This window comes from Ascidia mentula, chromosome 3 (assembly GCF_947561715.1).
Source record: "Ascidia mentula chromosome 3, kaAscMent1.1, whole genome shotgun sequence".
NCBI lineage: Eukaryota > Metazoa > Chordata > Ascidiacea > Phlebobranchia > Ascidiidae > Ascidia > Ascidia mentula.
In genome coordinates, this window is record NC_138568.1 from 14,774,490 (window position 1) to 14,789,788 (window position 15,299).

At 37.0% G+C, this 15,299-nt stretch overlaps 2 protein-coding genes across 2 annotated transcripts; both read left to right on the forward strand.

The window, feature by feature from the left end:
* The first annotated feature begins 909 nt into the window (after positions 1–909).
* Positions 910–9,071, forward strand: LOC145894086 (NFX1-type zinc finger-containing protein 1-like). Its single transcript, XM_082982540.1, has 30 exons — positions 910–1,141; positions 1,329–1,463; positions 2,218–2,355; positions 2,433–2,561; positions 2,618–2,754; positions 2,908–3,058; positions 3,118–3,205; positions 3,407–3,552; positions 3,627–3,773; positions 3,880–3,971; positions 4,026–4,115; positions 4,174–4,286; positions 4,343–4,496; positions 4,563–4,709; positions 4,767–4,886; positions 4,978–5,170; positions 5,230–5,459; positions 5,530–5,673; positions 5,730–5,807; positions 5,865–5,954; positions 6,018–6,107; positions 6,161–6,262; positions 6,533–6,580; positions 6,833–6,913; positions 7,543–7,647; positions 7,932–8,088; positions 8,181–8,373; positions 8,436–8,615; positions 8,671–8,777; positions 8,932–9,071. Exons 5-29 carry the CDS (start codon positions 2,655–2,657, stop codon positions 8,770–8,772), a joined length of 3,141 nt encoding a protein of 1,046 aa, XP_082838666.1. The 5' UTR covers positions 910–1,141; positions 1,329–1,463; positions 2,218–2,355; positions 2,433–2,561; positions 2,618–2,654; the 3' UTR covers positions 8,773–8,777; positions 8,932–9,071.
* On the forward strand, positions 8,926–12,523 carry LOC145894087 (NFX1-type zinc finger-containing protein 1-like; the record flags this gene model as incomplete). Its single annotated transcript, XM_082982541.1, has 12 exons — positions 8,926–9,091; positions 9,335–9,474; positions 9,625–9,794; positions 9,995–10,085; positions 10,141–10,268; positions 10,333–10,503; positions 10,722–10,872; positions 10,931–11,057; positions 11,118–11,292; positions 11,361–11,472; positions 11,527–11,704; positions 12,051–12,523. Coding segments are annotated over 12 exons (1,725 nt in total), but the record flags the coding sequence as incomplete, so codon positions are not given.
* Positions 12,524–15,299: the final 2,776 nt, after the last annotated feature.

Below are 15,299 nucleotides of genomic sequence, written 5' to 3' on the forward strand. Positions count from 1 at the left end.
TAACGTAGGCATTATAGTTTGGTTGGTTTGTTGTTGGCAGAGCAAACTTTACAGCTCGACAACAATGACCAACTAAAATGCAGTTAGGGACTCAACACTACTCACTTTCAATCAACAAATAAGTTCCCAGAACTAAAATGTTTGCTAAATGTTCTCTGGTAAGCCAAGTAAGTCGAGAATCAAGTTTAAATTCAAACACGTAATGTGTATGCAGATAATATTGTGTACATATTGTGTGTGTACCTACCGTACAATAGTTCCTTACTGAATAATGCCAAAAACAATATTACGTCACGCGATTGACAATTGTGACGCGCTTGGTTCTACCTGCCTACACGGTGGTTGAGTAACCGGTTTAAATAGCACTGTGAGAATGTGCTTCTTTGCATAATACGTGCATCGACCATTTACAACAGCGAGGTTGTGAAACTAGTTACGACACAGTCAGCGCATCGGTTTATATAAAGATATAGTTGGCAAAGTGAAGATTTTTACGCTGTACGATTGTTTATGTACTGATAAAGAAAAAGGACCTTGTGTCAACACAAGTGTGCTTGTGTCTAAAGAAACTAAAAATACAAGACAAAAGAAGCGGACATACTTCATTTGTACAGACAGAGTTGAGGCTTTCATTCTTTTCACCACACCGGGATACGAACCTAGCTTCCAACTTGGTGTGCGAGTCGATGGCAAACTCGTTATAATGAGATTTGCTTAGGTCTACACACCATGCAGGCCACCTAATGTCCTGTACTGCTCCAACCTCCAGTGCAATTCGTCATGCGTCCTGGAAAGTTCCGCCTCCAAACTACTTGGCTCAAAATGTAGCCATCTATTTTCTAAATTGGTCACCAGCAATTGCTGCGCCAGTTTCTAACAAGTTGATTTTTCGTTTCACGCAGAATTAAATTTAAGATGACAAGACGAGTGAAATTGAAACCTCTTCGTCGTCAATCTGTCGAGAGGCCAATTTTTAATAGAATTGCTTCTCCGAGTCGAAGAATATCTTTAGGAAGGGATACAAATTTACGTGTAACTGTCAACGCACTGTCAAAGATCAAGTCTGATGCAAGAGAGAGAAATGAAAGGACTCCAATTCGTGGCAGGAGAATACAACGAGAGATTGAGGAAAATGTTTCTAGTAAGACCTCATGCAATGTTTTTGGGTTGCTTGTTGTTTTTAAATAAATTGTGTATCATTCGAGGGTTGTTTTACAGGAATGTATCAGTTTTTTGTTAAGTATGTAATCTTTGCGTTGCTGAAAGACTGAATGAAAAACAATGATAAAATTCGTAGGAGTCGAAGTCATTTTGAATATGATTTGCAGGAGGGCGCTCATTGTCTTCAGCATTGAAGCCAACTGCAACAGCGAGCGGCGACAGTCATATATATATCGTCCAACTTCACCCGGACCCATTTACTCAGGACACCAGATAGACTTCCAACATTACACCCAAGCCAGGTGAAACTTAATCCTGATTCGAGATGTCCGCGCGATGATTGTTTCAAGGCCTATAAGCATTCGCAGTTAGTTGGAGGTTAGCAGAATTACCCTGATTGAACACGGATAAGATATCTTTGTAACACTAAGACCACGAAAGCTCTGTATCGCGTATTTCTAACCTTATGTTTACCCAAAACCATTGGTCACAAGCACATGTGCCGAACAATAATAAAGGTTAGTGATCCGATGTTGCAATGTGACAGAGGAAACAATAGTGAGGAAAGAATATAGCTATCAGTAGTTGTCATAAACAAACGTAACTTAAGTGCGATTTGGTAAACGAATGCAAAGTTTATGTGAAAAAAGTACATGAAAATCCGGATTACGAAATGTAAAATGAACAACTTTTTTCGAATTAAGCGTGGAGACTACACCTGACGAGGGAAAATCGCGAAAGCTAGTGTACTTTTTGCATTACAAAAGTCAGTCTTTTACAAAAGAGTGCCAATCAAGAGAATTTAGCTCGTGCACATATATACTGATACGGCACGTTTAATAATTTTATGTAATGCAAGTTACTACAAAACTTTTGAAGTGATGTGATGAGTCCAGTGAGATTTTAAGTGGCGACCCCTCTCAACCACATTACGTCATACTGTCTCATCACTATTAGAAAGTGGGTGTTGCCTTCGACCACTCATGATCTATTAACACGGGGAATACCAAGCATTAATGTTTGTTGATATAATAATCAAACTATTTTAATCCGAAGGAATTCATCAGAATGTTCAACTTCTAATCTTGGCGGTCGTGAACATAAGGAAGTTTTCAATAAATCACCAACACGTTCACGAAGATACTCTCCTCATACGAGCGGTTTTCACTCACCATCTGCGAATCATAAAAAATGGTTGGTGTCTGTGTAGAATTTGCAGTTGCAATATTTTATTCGCTTTTCTGTTGATTTTTTTTATATTGAAATGATAGGAATTCACCAGGTTGTTCAACTTCTCATGTTGGCCGTCGAAAAGATGTTTTCAACCCACCAATAAACTCACCAAGATATTCTCCTTATAAGAGAGGTTCTTACTCATCGTCTGCAAATCATGAGAAATGGTTAGTTTATATTCGGCTTTAGAAGAACTGAGGTTACATTGTTGCTATGATTCCAGCATTCCAAAACCAATTCCATACGAAGCACTTGAAGAGATGGTTAACAATGAGGAAATAACCTCTGGTGATTTGGCAATCCGTTTATCAACAGAATCATCAGGGTTTTACCTCACACTAAAACAAAACTTGAGGGACGGTTAGTAACGTTTTCGGCTTTTTTTCGTCCTTGCAATAAATTTGCCATGTGTTAGTTACACGTTTTTAGTAATTAAATAATGCAATATTTAAATTAAACAGTTGAACTTTAAACTTATATTTGCCACACGTGAGTTCTTCGTATCTCGTTTAGGCATGATCCAAATGATTCTTGGTGCTTTGGCAAAAATATGCAGAGATGATGTTCCAAATCAATCGGTTAATTTTGTTTTAAAAACTGCACTGGATTGCAACTTTCACGAGAAGGCCTCCACCTTTTTGCATAGCATAAGCAGTGGTGGAAGGTATAAAGTTTTTAAAAATCCTAAGTTTTTAAAGCTTTGACACTTTTTGAAATGTTTAGTCTTAACCAGAGAAATGTTGATGTTGTTAATTGTCTTCAAGTGATGAAAGGATGGATGAACAAAATGCCAACGACTTCAAAAAAACAGGCAAATAAACGGCAACGTTAATTAAAAAATTAAACTTAGGGTACAGAAAAACTGGGGCCCTAAAAAGCGCTAAACTGCAGACGCAATAGCCACAGATGTGACCCAGGTAGAAACAATGTGTAATCTGTCTACAAAATTAAGCATTATCTAAAAAATAATCTGAACAAAATTATAAGCTTATTTGCTCAATTACTTTTTCAGGTTTCCATGCTTAAATTAATTGTTGAAAATGTAATTAAAAATTTGAATCTTCAATCACAAGAAAATATTTCTCAAATATTTGGTGAAGTTCAAGAAATATTCGAGGAAACGTCGCCGGTGAAAGTTGAAACTCTTAAACAGAAGAAGTATGTTTTGTTGTTTTCTTCCCTGCACTAACTGTGATTATGTTAAAATTATATCCCTTCGTTTATGTTAAAAGACAACATCATGAAAACTCTGGAGCATTGCACAGTGAAAAGCCACCAGATGATTTTAGAGAAATCCCAGTGTTTCCTACACAGTCTGATATTCACTCAATGAAAAATATTTTCATAAGAACCAACCTGATTTCCAATGCTTACCAAAGGTAAAGAGAATATTTAGTGTGAACGGCATTGCATTGGAAGTAGACGTTTGCTTACCATTTTCTTCGGTTCTATGTCCTTTGTTTGTTTAAAAATTACTTTGAACAGCCAGGAGCATTATTTGGATGTCCAGTTTAGACTTTTGCGAGAAGATTTTGTTCGACCTCTGCGGGATGGAATACAAGAACATCTGTCTTCTGGTAATAGATTGAAGGAGTAAAAAGGTAAACTTTTAGTAAAATTTTTTTGTGCAGATTTGGGTGCGTGTAAAGACAGCAAACACAAACAATGTGTTAAAGTTTACAACAAAGTAAAAGTTGAATATTCCTTCCCAGGGCGTCGAGGTAAATTTCTGGCAAATCTACATCACTGCAATTCTATAAAAAATTAAATGGTTTTCAGGAATGTTGCATCGTATACATTTTGATTCAAGACCATTCCGTAGCATTCGATGGCAAAGTAGCAAACGACTAATGTTTGGGAATTTAATTTGCCTTTCATCTGACAACTTTCAGGTACATTTCTGAGCATTTCCATGCTCTTCTGACTTTAAAAAGCTTTTTCTTTGCAGAACAACTTACTTTTTGCCACAATTTCACAACGAAATCCTAATGACCTATGTTTTGGATACTTGAATGTTGAATTTGTTCACAGCACCAATCTCTTAGAAATAACAGCGCCCGTGGATAATGATTTTTATCAAGAAGGTAAAATTCGCAGCGAAGGTGATTTTAAACAATACCAACAACCATGAAAAGTTTGTTGATTGAAACAAAAAGCTTTACTTTTAGATGAGATGTATTTTTCTGATGAGGATTTCGACCCATTTTTTGATGAAACCTTTAAAGTACCTGATATTGATATGCAGCAGGAGTACACAATGATTGAAACAGAAGCTTACTTTGAGGCATATCGTCATGTACTTGCTGGTCTTCAAGGTATTGCTTATTTTCAGGATTATTTGGCAAATTGTTAATGGAATAATATTTCTGTAGAAATTGAAAGGATTCCATTGGAGAGATATCTTGTGAAATGCCAAACAAGGATAAACTCACCACTTTACTTTAGAAACAACCCATTCAAAGCACTTTTCACGTTTTCTTCTGAGTTTGAAGGTAAAAATGTATTGCTAAACATTAAAAAATAGTTAAGCTTACTGTTTGGGTGACAAGTTGTTTTTTTACGTAAAATAAACGTCAATTTCAGGAGTTCCTTCAGGCTTTGTGGATCTTTTGGTTAAAAACCATTGGCCTACCGCTGAGGAATTAGCACTTGATGATTCTCAGAGGGAAGCTTTAATCAATGCGTTTACAAATGAATTGTCGATTATTCAAGGACCACCGGGAACAGGGAAAACCTACATTGGTTTAATTATCATGAAACTGATGCTAACAAACTAGTAGGTTTAAAGTTTTGTTGTTTTTCCATTCATGGTGACAAAAAATATGTCGTTCTCAGTCTCACAAAAATTGACATGGGACGGAAGAATCCGATCCTTGTTGTTTGTTACACAAACCATGCACTTGATCAGTTTCTCGAAGGAATTGTTCCATTCCATCCATCTGGAATCGTGAGGGTTGGTGGAAGATGTAAAAACGAAAACCTTCTACATTGCACACTAATGAGCAAGAAAAGATGTTACAACTATGCTACAAAGTTTAACAAAAGCACTTTTGGGAAATTAAAAGGCAACAAATATGCAAAATAATAAACACCGATTTGTTAAAAGTGTTTGAATATAACTTGAATATTGGGCAGGGGAAAGGCAAGTTCTTATCGAAAAAATGATGGAAAACATTGAGATTTTGGAAGTTTCAAGTAAAGTAATTCTGAACTTGGAAACACTCTGGCCAGTCATTCCTGTGCATCTCTACAATCAAATCGATTGCTGCCCACGTGACCGTAAGTTGTTTGTTATAAAACTTATGATCAATTTACCAACATGAAATATGTTTCAGCAAATGAATCTTTTCTGGAGTGGCTAGGTGTGGAATCAATGGGAAACTTTAAACTTGACAAGGATTTTGTTGCAAGTCGTATGTATTTTTAAGTGCACGCAAACAATGTAAATTTTTTGGCCTAAATATTTTCAGAAGCTTTGAACAGAATTACAAATGTTTTTCAAACACTTCATCCCAAACACTTTAACCTACAACATTTCTATGATGCCATTGTTCGCACATGTGAGTAAATCTCTTCGAAGCAATTAAGGGTTCGTCCGCTTATTGTTCTTCAATATTGTTTAGGTTCCTTCAATGTCCAAAGATTGTTTAATTGGATGCGCAAACATCGGTTTGTTAAGATGAGATCAATCGAACCTCCACCGACAGGCATTTGTTTTATAAGTTGTTTTTCTGGATAGCAACAACTTTTTTCTTTGCAGATCTAGTTTTAGAAATATTACACCATATAGCTTTGCCACCAAACTGTCAACAACTGACAAAACTTGGATTTAACAAAGAGGAAATTAACTGTGCAATTATGGTTTCAGGTTCGTAGACTTCAAAAGTTTCTCTGTGAAAGTGCTAAACTGAGTAACTAAAATGTTCAAAGTGTGCAAATGTTAATAGTTTGAAATGACAAACTTTCTTGCCTGTCATCTGACGACGGTATAAGTTGGGTATTGACCGTTTTGTTCGGCAAAGTCGTCTGATAGTCACGCCAGCTGCACTGATGAGACCTTAGAGGTCGAAACAGTTGGCTATCTGTATGTAGCTTACACAATTTCTTGCAAATGTTTGATATTCAAAATTTATTTCAGAAAACCAAAGTCCTCTGCAGTGGTTACAAGAACATTCACAAATAAGAAGTGAGATGATTCAAATAACCTGTGGAATATTCTAAGAATAAAGAGACTTGTCTATACATTGTAAACAATGCCATGTTTCATACTAAAAAAGGCAAGATGATGGCATAAGTTCTTGCCGAAATGTTTTTTTTGTATCAAACATGACAATATTTACAATGGTATGGACCAGTCTCTTTAATCTCAGAATTATGAGAAAATCCGTAAGTAGTATTCCTGTGACATATTAATTTTAACTTTCGTTTTCAAATACAGACTACACATACGAAACAAATGAAAATAGTGAACTTGAAATTGAGGAAGAAGCTGCTTTACTTCTAGAACAAAGGATGCCAGGTGAGTACCTTTGTCACTAAATCGCATTTCAGGATCTTATGTGAAAAATGTAAAACTTGGTAAAAGTAATGGAAATTGAGAGCTGCAGACAGGGTGTACACGCACTGTTTCGACCTGTGAGGTCTCATCAGTGCAGCTGTTGACTGTGGCACTGTGCTAGCTTTTACAATAGCGGGCACACTGATTTCCACTTTGTGGCACCTTTCGGTCAACGTCGATCCGTTGGGTACCCTATACTGAGTACCAAACAACAGAGACGAACCACCGTGGAGCGCACTATGGCCAAACGGAACTGCTTGGTAACCGAGAGTTTGGTAAACGGAACTGCTTTTGGCAAACTGTTTTGGCAAACGGAACTGCTTGTTAACCGAGAGTGCTAAAGGCTAAAACCCAATTCAATACAATTAGTGTGCCCGCTAGTGTAAAAGCTATCACAGTGTCACAGTCAACAACATGCACTGATGAGACCTCACAGGTCGAAACAGTGCGTGTACACCCTGTCTGCAGCTTTCAATTATTATGGCTTTTTTGCACATGTAACGGAAATTACTTTTACTACAACTTCTTCGTCAAAGCTTTCAAGGCCAAGATTATTTACATGAAATATTTTCTATATTAATCAATCACAGATGATGAAATGTTCGCCAAGTTCTTACGTAGCGAGTTGACCGAAACAGAAAAGCAAAAACGAAGGGAAAAACTTATCAGAAAAATGTCCGCGATCATATTTAAGGGTATGTGAACAATTTTCGTATGAAGCCTTAGTTCGTTTGTCGTGCAACAAGATATTCTGTTAATGCATGTATAATATAAGCATCATCAGTATTTCCACAAAACAACGCTCATGTTAAATTTATACGTAAAAGCTGTCAAAAACTCTGTTGCCACGATTTTGTCGGCAATATGCTAACAGGAATTTATGATAATATAAACTTCCAGTCATGGTGTCTTCATACAAATTTCTATCGACAAAACTTGTTGTTAACTCTAAATAATTAGATGACCTTGATGAAACTAGGTGACCTTCATGGTGGAAGGCAAAAGGGCGGGAAAACAAAACGACAACAGGCTGTGATGAACGAGCTCGGAAAAATTGATGCCATGACAAGTGAATCAGCCCGAAACCTAACAAACATAAACACGTTGAGTGCAGATCAAAGATGGAATTTGTATCGGTGAGTATTCGAACTTAACGCAGTGATAACGACCAGCATTGAGTGCAGTTGATTGTACGGAAAACTAAGTATGTGATTTAACCTCATGGCAGGAGATGGGTTGCTGACTTTCGAACCACATTAAGGGAAAAAGTTGAAGTTCACTCTTGCAAGTACAACCGGCTTGCAAAAAGTTTACATGAAATCCAGAAAAGCGATGATCGAGCCATACTGGAAGAAGCTGATGTTATTGGAATGACAACAACTGGTGCAGCAAAGTACCGTGATATTATTCGAAACTTACCCGTAAGCAATTTGCCAGCAGCATAAGTGTTGCAGAAGTTACGCCAATAATACCGGTTATTTAGGTGAAAATTGTGATCGTTGAAGAAGCTGCTGAGGTTCTGGAAGCTCATATTGTTACAACAATGCCCAAATCAACCGAACATCTGATACTGATCGGCGACCATCAACAGCTCAGACCTTCACCGACCGTTCACGAACTTGCTGTGAAATTTAACTTGGACATTTCGTTGTTCGAACGAATGGTGACCATAGTTAATGTTATGAACTTCACAACATGTAATGCCAGTGATTTTTTAGATAAAAAATGGATTACCGTACACAAAACTAAAGGTTCAACATAGAATGCGACCAAGAATCGCTGACTTGCTTCGGATTGTGGAGAGTGCAAAGTTTCTGTGATAAAGGTATTGAAATCGTTTTTTTTTAATTCTTTGCGACAATATTTGCGAAGCATTTAAAACAATTTAAAGATTCCCAAGCGCAAGAAAATAGAAGACTAAATATTTTATTTCTCATATTTGCAGAGGAGGTTTTAATATTTATTCGGTTATATTGCAGGTGATTCCTTGGTGCAAACATGAACAGAAAGTGCCTTGTCATCAAGATCCATACAGATTCCTTTGTAAAATGCCTTGCACCAAAACATTGGAATGTGGCCACAATTGCATGCGTTCATGTGCGAGTTTTTGCACCACAAACTGCATGGTTTCAGTCATGGGTAACTCCCTGATAAAAGTTTCGATTCTTGGGTATTTGAGCCCAAACATGTCTAAAATCAATTGTAACTCTTTTCGCTTTTCGTGTTTTGTACCACTGTACTTTATCATTAGTTTTATCTTAAAGTCTGTCCAAGCAACATTTGTTTCTTCAAACTTGTCGTGCATATAAATAAGGTTGTTTGCATCAATATCTGTTTCAGTGACGAATTTATCTAAAAACAGTAAAATCTAATTCTTTTCAGCGGAGAGTCCTTGTGGACATAAAATAAAAGTTTCCTGTCATTCCTCGTCAAGTCCAGACCCAACATTTTGCAAAGAGAAATGTAAAGCGATGTTAAAATGTGAACATCTGTGCAAGGGAACGTGCTCGTCATGCTTTCAAGTAATATTTTTGTCACTATCCTTACGAATGTTTTGCTTTTTCCTTTCTATAAATGATAATTATGTTTTAAACCAAACAATTGATTTAACGAAGTGTAACTTTCCATTACTCATTGTGATTCCTACTACAACATTCTCAAATATATTTTAGGGGCGTCTGCACCAGAGATGCAAGCAGAAGTGTGGAAGGGTTCTTATATGCGGGCATACTTGTGAAGTTACTTGCTCACAGAATTGTCCGCCATGCACCAGAAAATGCACAACGTTGTGCGAGCACAGCAAATGTGATAGAATATGTTCAGAACCTTGCAAACCTTGCATGTAAGTACTGATACATAGTAGTCGATACAGTTTTAATTTGTTCTGACATCAACATAGCAGTTTGTATAAACGTTAAACTTAACAAACATATTTCTAATGTTTTTCGGTTCTGCTTTAACTTAAATAAAGAAGACAATTGCAAAACCTGAGATCCGAACCTAGTCAGAAGTTAATCTCTAAATATTTGAAAAAAATTGCAGAGAAGTTTGCGGTTGGAAGTGTGAACATCATTCATGCTCAAAGCTGTGTTCGAGACCATGTGATAGACCTCCGTGCAACGAACCATGCCAGGTTTGTATTTTAACAGGTTGTGCTCACTCTGTTGTAACAAAGGAAATGTTTGAAGAAAACTAAGCAATGTGGTCATCCTTGTATTGGTTTGTGCGGCGAAACGTGTCCTGACCTCTGTCGAGTTTGTGACAAGGACAAGGTCACTGAAATATTTTTCGGTGATGAGGACGAAGAAGATGTTCGGTACAAACTTTAACTTGTTATTTAAACCAGTAGAAACTTACAGTTGTTTGTGTTATCTGTATAGGTTTGTACAGCTTGAGGAGTGCGGACATATTTTCACATATCAAGGACTGGATAAATGGATGAACGACGAAGAAACAGACGAAATGAATATTGCTTCGAAGGAATGTCCACGATGCAAAACCCCCATAAAAAAGTCGAGGAGATACAAAAATGTCATCAACAAACAACTAGGGTAAATAGAGAGCATTTGCTTAAATTTTAACCAGGTTTTAGTGGAAAATGAAAAACTAGCTTTAAAATTTACAATTATGGAGGATGCTTGTGTTTTACAGAATTCTACCTATCCAAAAAAAATTTTCTTTTCCCAAAAGAACTTTTTAAATGTTGCTTTGTTCCTAAAATCGGGGGTTAAATCAGTTGAAAGTCTTTTGTAAGTTTTTTTTATCACAGAATAACTAACGCATGTAAGAAGAAAATTGTTGGTAACAACAAAAATATCAGCTCCGAAATCGGAAAGTTGAAAGGACAAATAAAAAAAGACTTAAATATCAAACTTTACTTCAAAATGCAAGCAGAAGAGATCCTTGACGAAATCAACGAGGTATCGAACATTCTGCAAATGAATCACAGTCGAAATTTATGCAAACTCAAATTTCCAGAGACGAATTCGAACGATGAACGACGTCCACGTGGTGGAAGTGAAATACACTGGTTTAAGTCGTTTGTCAAGCTTATTGCAAAATCTGAAAAATATATATTTATCACCGACAAACTCCACATTACAAGGTGATATAACGTGACCAAGAGTGATCTTTCCGCCATCATTACTTGATCTAATTTTCCCAGGAATGAAGAAAGAATTTGAAGCAGGTTCTCGTCAAATTTCCAGGTGGTTAACAAACAAAAGAAACAACTTTTCTGGACAAGAAATTGACGACTTGGAGCGCGAATTTGCGAGGTTAAAACATTGGATTGTTTTGATCAAAGTCAAATCTTCGATTGAACGAAGTCCAATTTTGAAGTGAGTTTGTAAAATAATTTTGGTCTGTTACAACTACGTTCTCATAACAACTCGTACTAAACAACTAGGGATTGCAAGGAGGTTGAAGAACTTGAAAATGTTTTGTTGAAAGATCTTTTTCCCTACTCGCAATTGAAGGAAGATAAAGTCAAAAAAGTTCTGGATGAAATCAAGTCAAAGGTGGTGGAGTAAAAAATTAAACAAAAATTCAAAAGTCATTTTTCTTTGTTTTAGAATCCATCCTTGTTTTCGGGGTTGGGAATTTCGGAAGATGAGCGGAAAATGGTTTTGAAAGCGATGAAATTCAGCAAAGGACACTGGTACAAGTGTAGGAATGGCCACGTGTACGCAATCGGGGAATGTGGTGGAGCGTCACAGCGAAGCCGTTGTCCTGAATGCAACGAAAATATAGGTTTGTTGATAATTATATATGTTTGTTTCATTGACGTATACCTGTTCTTAAGTTAGTCGTAGAAGAAAAATATTTAAAACACAAAATTGTACAAGGGTAAGTGCGTTTTTTTCGTGTAAATACAGGCTAAAACAAACCAATTTTTTATCAGACAACTTATAACCCAGTATTAGATAATCCAAAATATGAATCGAGTGACATTGTCTATCGGGAAAATAAGAAGAAAAACACAAGATCAACGATTAAGGAATGAGATATTGTCATTAAAACTTTTGGGATGATATACAGAAAACTTGTATGGTATAGATATGGTCATGATGTTTATGTATTTTCTGGTTGGTTGTAGGGGGGGCTTCCCATAGGCTAGATGAAGGGAACGAACTCGCCGGTGAAATGGACGGAGCAACAAGTTCAGCTTTTGATCCAAATAGTTTGTACATTCCCCCTGAACTTCTTCGTTAAACTATAACCTATGATATGCATTGTATATATCCTTATACTTAACATATCTTTCTTTTCATTTCTGTCTTTTCTGATCCTGTATTGCATTTTTTAAGTTTTGTAGCGCATTATAATCAACTCTGTGTGACGTCAACAATCTACTGGTTATTGACATGAATAGTAACATCTACATGTAAAACGCCCATTTTGTGTAAACAACTGTGTAAGTTGAAGTTGGATTTGACGAACGCTGTAATCCATGTACATACATTTAATTCGTGTAGAAATAAATAAATTCATGTATCGGGAGCGCTTATAATATAGGTTTCGCCAATGGAAGCAATCAGTAATGCATGTGGGTTAATTTTACGTTCGAGTGAATACCTATGCATGTGTTGTTGCTTGGGCGAATTTGAGCCAGTTTCGGGTAATTTTGGTGAGGTTTTGGGTCAAGTGTTGCATCAAAGAGTGTTTGAGACCAATCTTGAGTAGAGTCAATATTTCAGTAATATGCGCGTAGTCCTGGAAGGCCAAGGGGAGGCGCCCTAAAAAAAAAGGCCAAGGGGAGGCGCCCTAAAAAAATAAAGTAAAGCTAATACGCGCGTCTGTAGGTAACAGCAGCGCCACGTAACTCGTCACATTTGTAACTTCGAAGATTAATTTTCCTTATTTCAAACCCACAATCAAGGTATATTTGCAAGGTCAGCTTTGCAGTATGTTTTATGTCAAATACTGCCCCGCTATTTGTCGTTTTCGTAATACGCCTATCTTGTTACGTTATTATCGTTAGCACTGTCCTTACGGCCAATACGCCTCAAGCGTTGAAATTCAGAGACAGTTTTACTTTTTGGCGGTATAGTAACAAATTATGACGTCACAATATAATCACGCCCATGAAAATTGAAAACTTTAGCCATCGCAACGAAGCTATAGCTTTGGTATACCAAATGATATCATCTGTACTATACACAGCATTGCAATCTGACAGATCAGTCGCCTTCTCTTACACCAAACCCACCACCCAGAAAACTCCCCTGTATCTGTCATCAATTTACGTTGACACATCAGTTGATCACATTATGTCGCGATCGTTAAGATTGTTTTCATTGTCGTTTATACAGCGACATATTTACCTCAACTGACGTTTAAAAGTTAAAGCCGACATAATCTGCAGACTATATTGTCATTAACAATGGTAAAGAATATGAAATATTGCATGGGTGCTCGAAGAAGTTGTTCGTTCTCGTACAATCCTACGTATACGGTTATTTGTGATAAGAGAAATACTTGCTCATTTGTTCTATTAGCTGCTTAAATTGTTGCACATGAAAATTGGACTTCTACCAATTTATCGAAAACATCGCAAAAAAACAACTACAAATGATCTCCAATAACTATTTCCACATATAACATGGTTCGATTGTAGCAGGGTTTGGTCAATGTAGCAGGGTTTGGTCAATGTAGCATGGTTTGGTCATTGTGGCAGGGTTTGGTTATTGTAGCATGGTTTGGTCATTGGAAAGTAAGCATATGAGTTTGATTGTTTTCTTGTTGGGAAAGTAAACTTTACAACTTAGCAACAATGGCCGACTGTAATCCAGTAAAGGATTTAACACTACTTACTTTTAGTCATCAAATAACTCTCCACAACTAAATCGTTTGCAAAAATCTTGTGGCAAGCCAGACGATTCGCGGTTTAAATTTAAACTCAAAGACGTAATATATCTGTAGCTGCAGATAATAATGTGTTTATACTGTTGCTGTACTCGATTTACAATTGTGACGCGCTTGGTTACACACGCCTACACGGTGGGAGAGTAACCGGTTTAAATAGCGATATGAGGTCTTGCTATAGCCCGGACTCGACAATTTACAACAGATAGGAATCAACGCAGTAATGTTTCATACAATGACGTGATTCGCATGATTGGCAGAATCGCCTCACTGCGCTGGTCCTTACTTGGCGATTACATTCAACGTATCGGGTTTATATTAGCTTTACAGGCTTTGTAGCCCAGGCATTGAAGCCTAGCTGGTTCAGCCACTTTTCTGGTTAGTCCAGGCATTGCAACCTGGTTAGTCCAGCCTCGCTTTTAGTCAATGCGATATGCAGGGCCGACCGATAATGCTTAAATTTTAGTGCGCAAAAAAATACATAAATACACCATGGTTTAGACCAGTTTGTTCCAACTAAACTTTGCCGCTGGCCATAACAAACCGTATTAGTTTATCCCGGGAGCAAGTGTTACTGTAAAATCTTGCTCATGCATACATATGGGATTACCGATAACACAAAACAATCTTTGCGGTATTAAAACGGGAGTTTAAGTTAAGGACATGCGAAAATAAAAAGTTATGTTTCCAAGCGAGGTAACGATTCGCCGGTAAACGAAAGTTACAGTGAGGGCCCAAATTGGCTAGCGTGTCTGCATTTGGACCATGCTCTCAAATTGAGATGCAAAATTGCGCGTGTTTGAAGTCATGCTGATGGAAAACCTGAGATTTTGTAACCATTTTTAATCATTTTTCCGGAAATCAACACTAGATTCTTGACAGACACATAGATTCAAAAAAATTGATGTGGACGGAAAGTATTTTAGCACGTGGTTGAATGTGACATACCCCCCCTACCAAAACATGCATAATCGCGAGTGTTTGAAGTCATTCTGATGGAAAACCTGTGGTTTGCTGCGAGTAATTTGCGTGTATGAAATGAACCTTCCACAACAATGTTTGTGTAAATTGTGAGACGCTCTGTGTTTTAGGCACAATACAAACACATACGTATGTGTGAAACTTTCTTGTGAAATTGTGATAATTGATGCGGAACGCTTTTTAAGAAAAAACATATTTGGATTCTGCTTGTAAAGAATGACAATAGTAAACATAGATATAGCAGAGTGAATGACGAATGTAACAATCGGAATAGTCTGTACTCCAAAAAGGGTTGTTACGTTTCGTTTTGCCTTGAAAATGTATTTTTTTTTCTAGCTATCGTTTTGGAATGCATGTATCATTTTGGAACGCTGGTCACACTTTTATTTTACCGCATGTCCCAGTTTCCTGCACTATGACGTCGTAACCAGTTAGTCGTTAATCAATATTGTCTGTTTATTGTGCAGGTATGTACAATTCACATCCGAATGCATGGTTA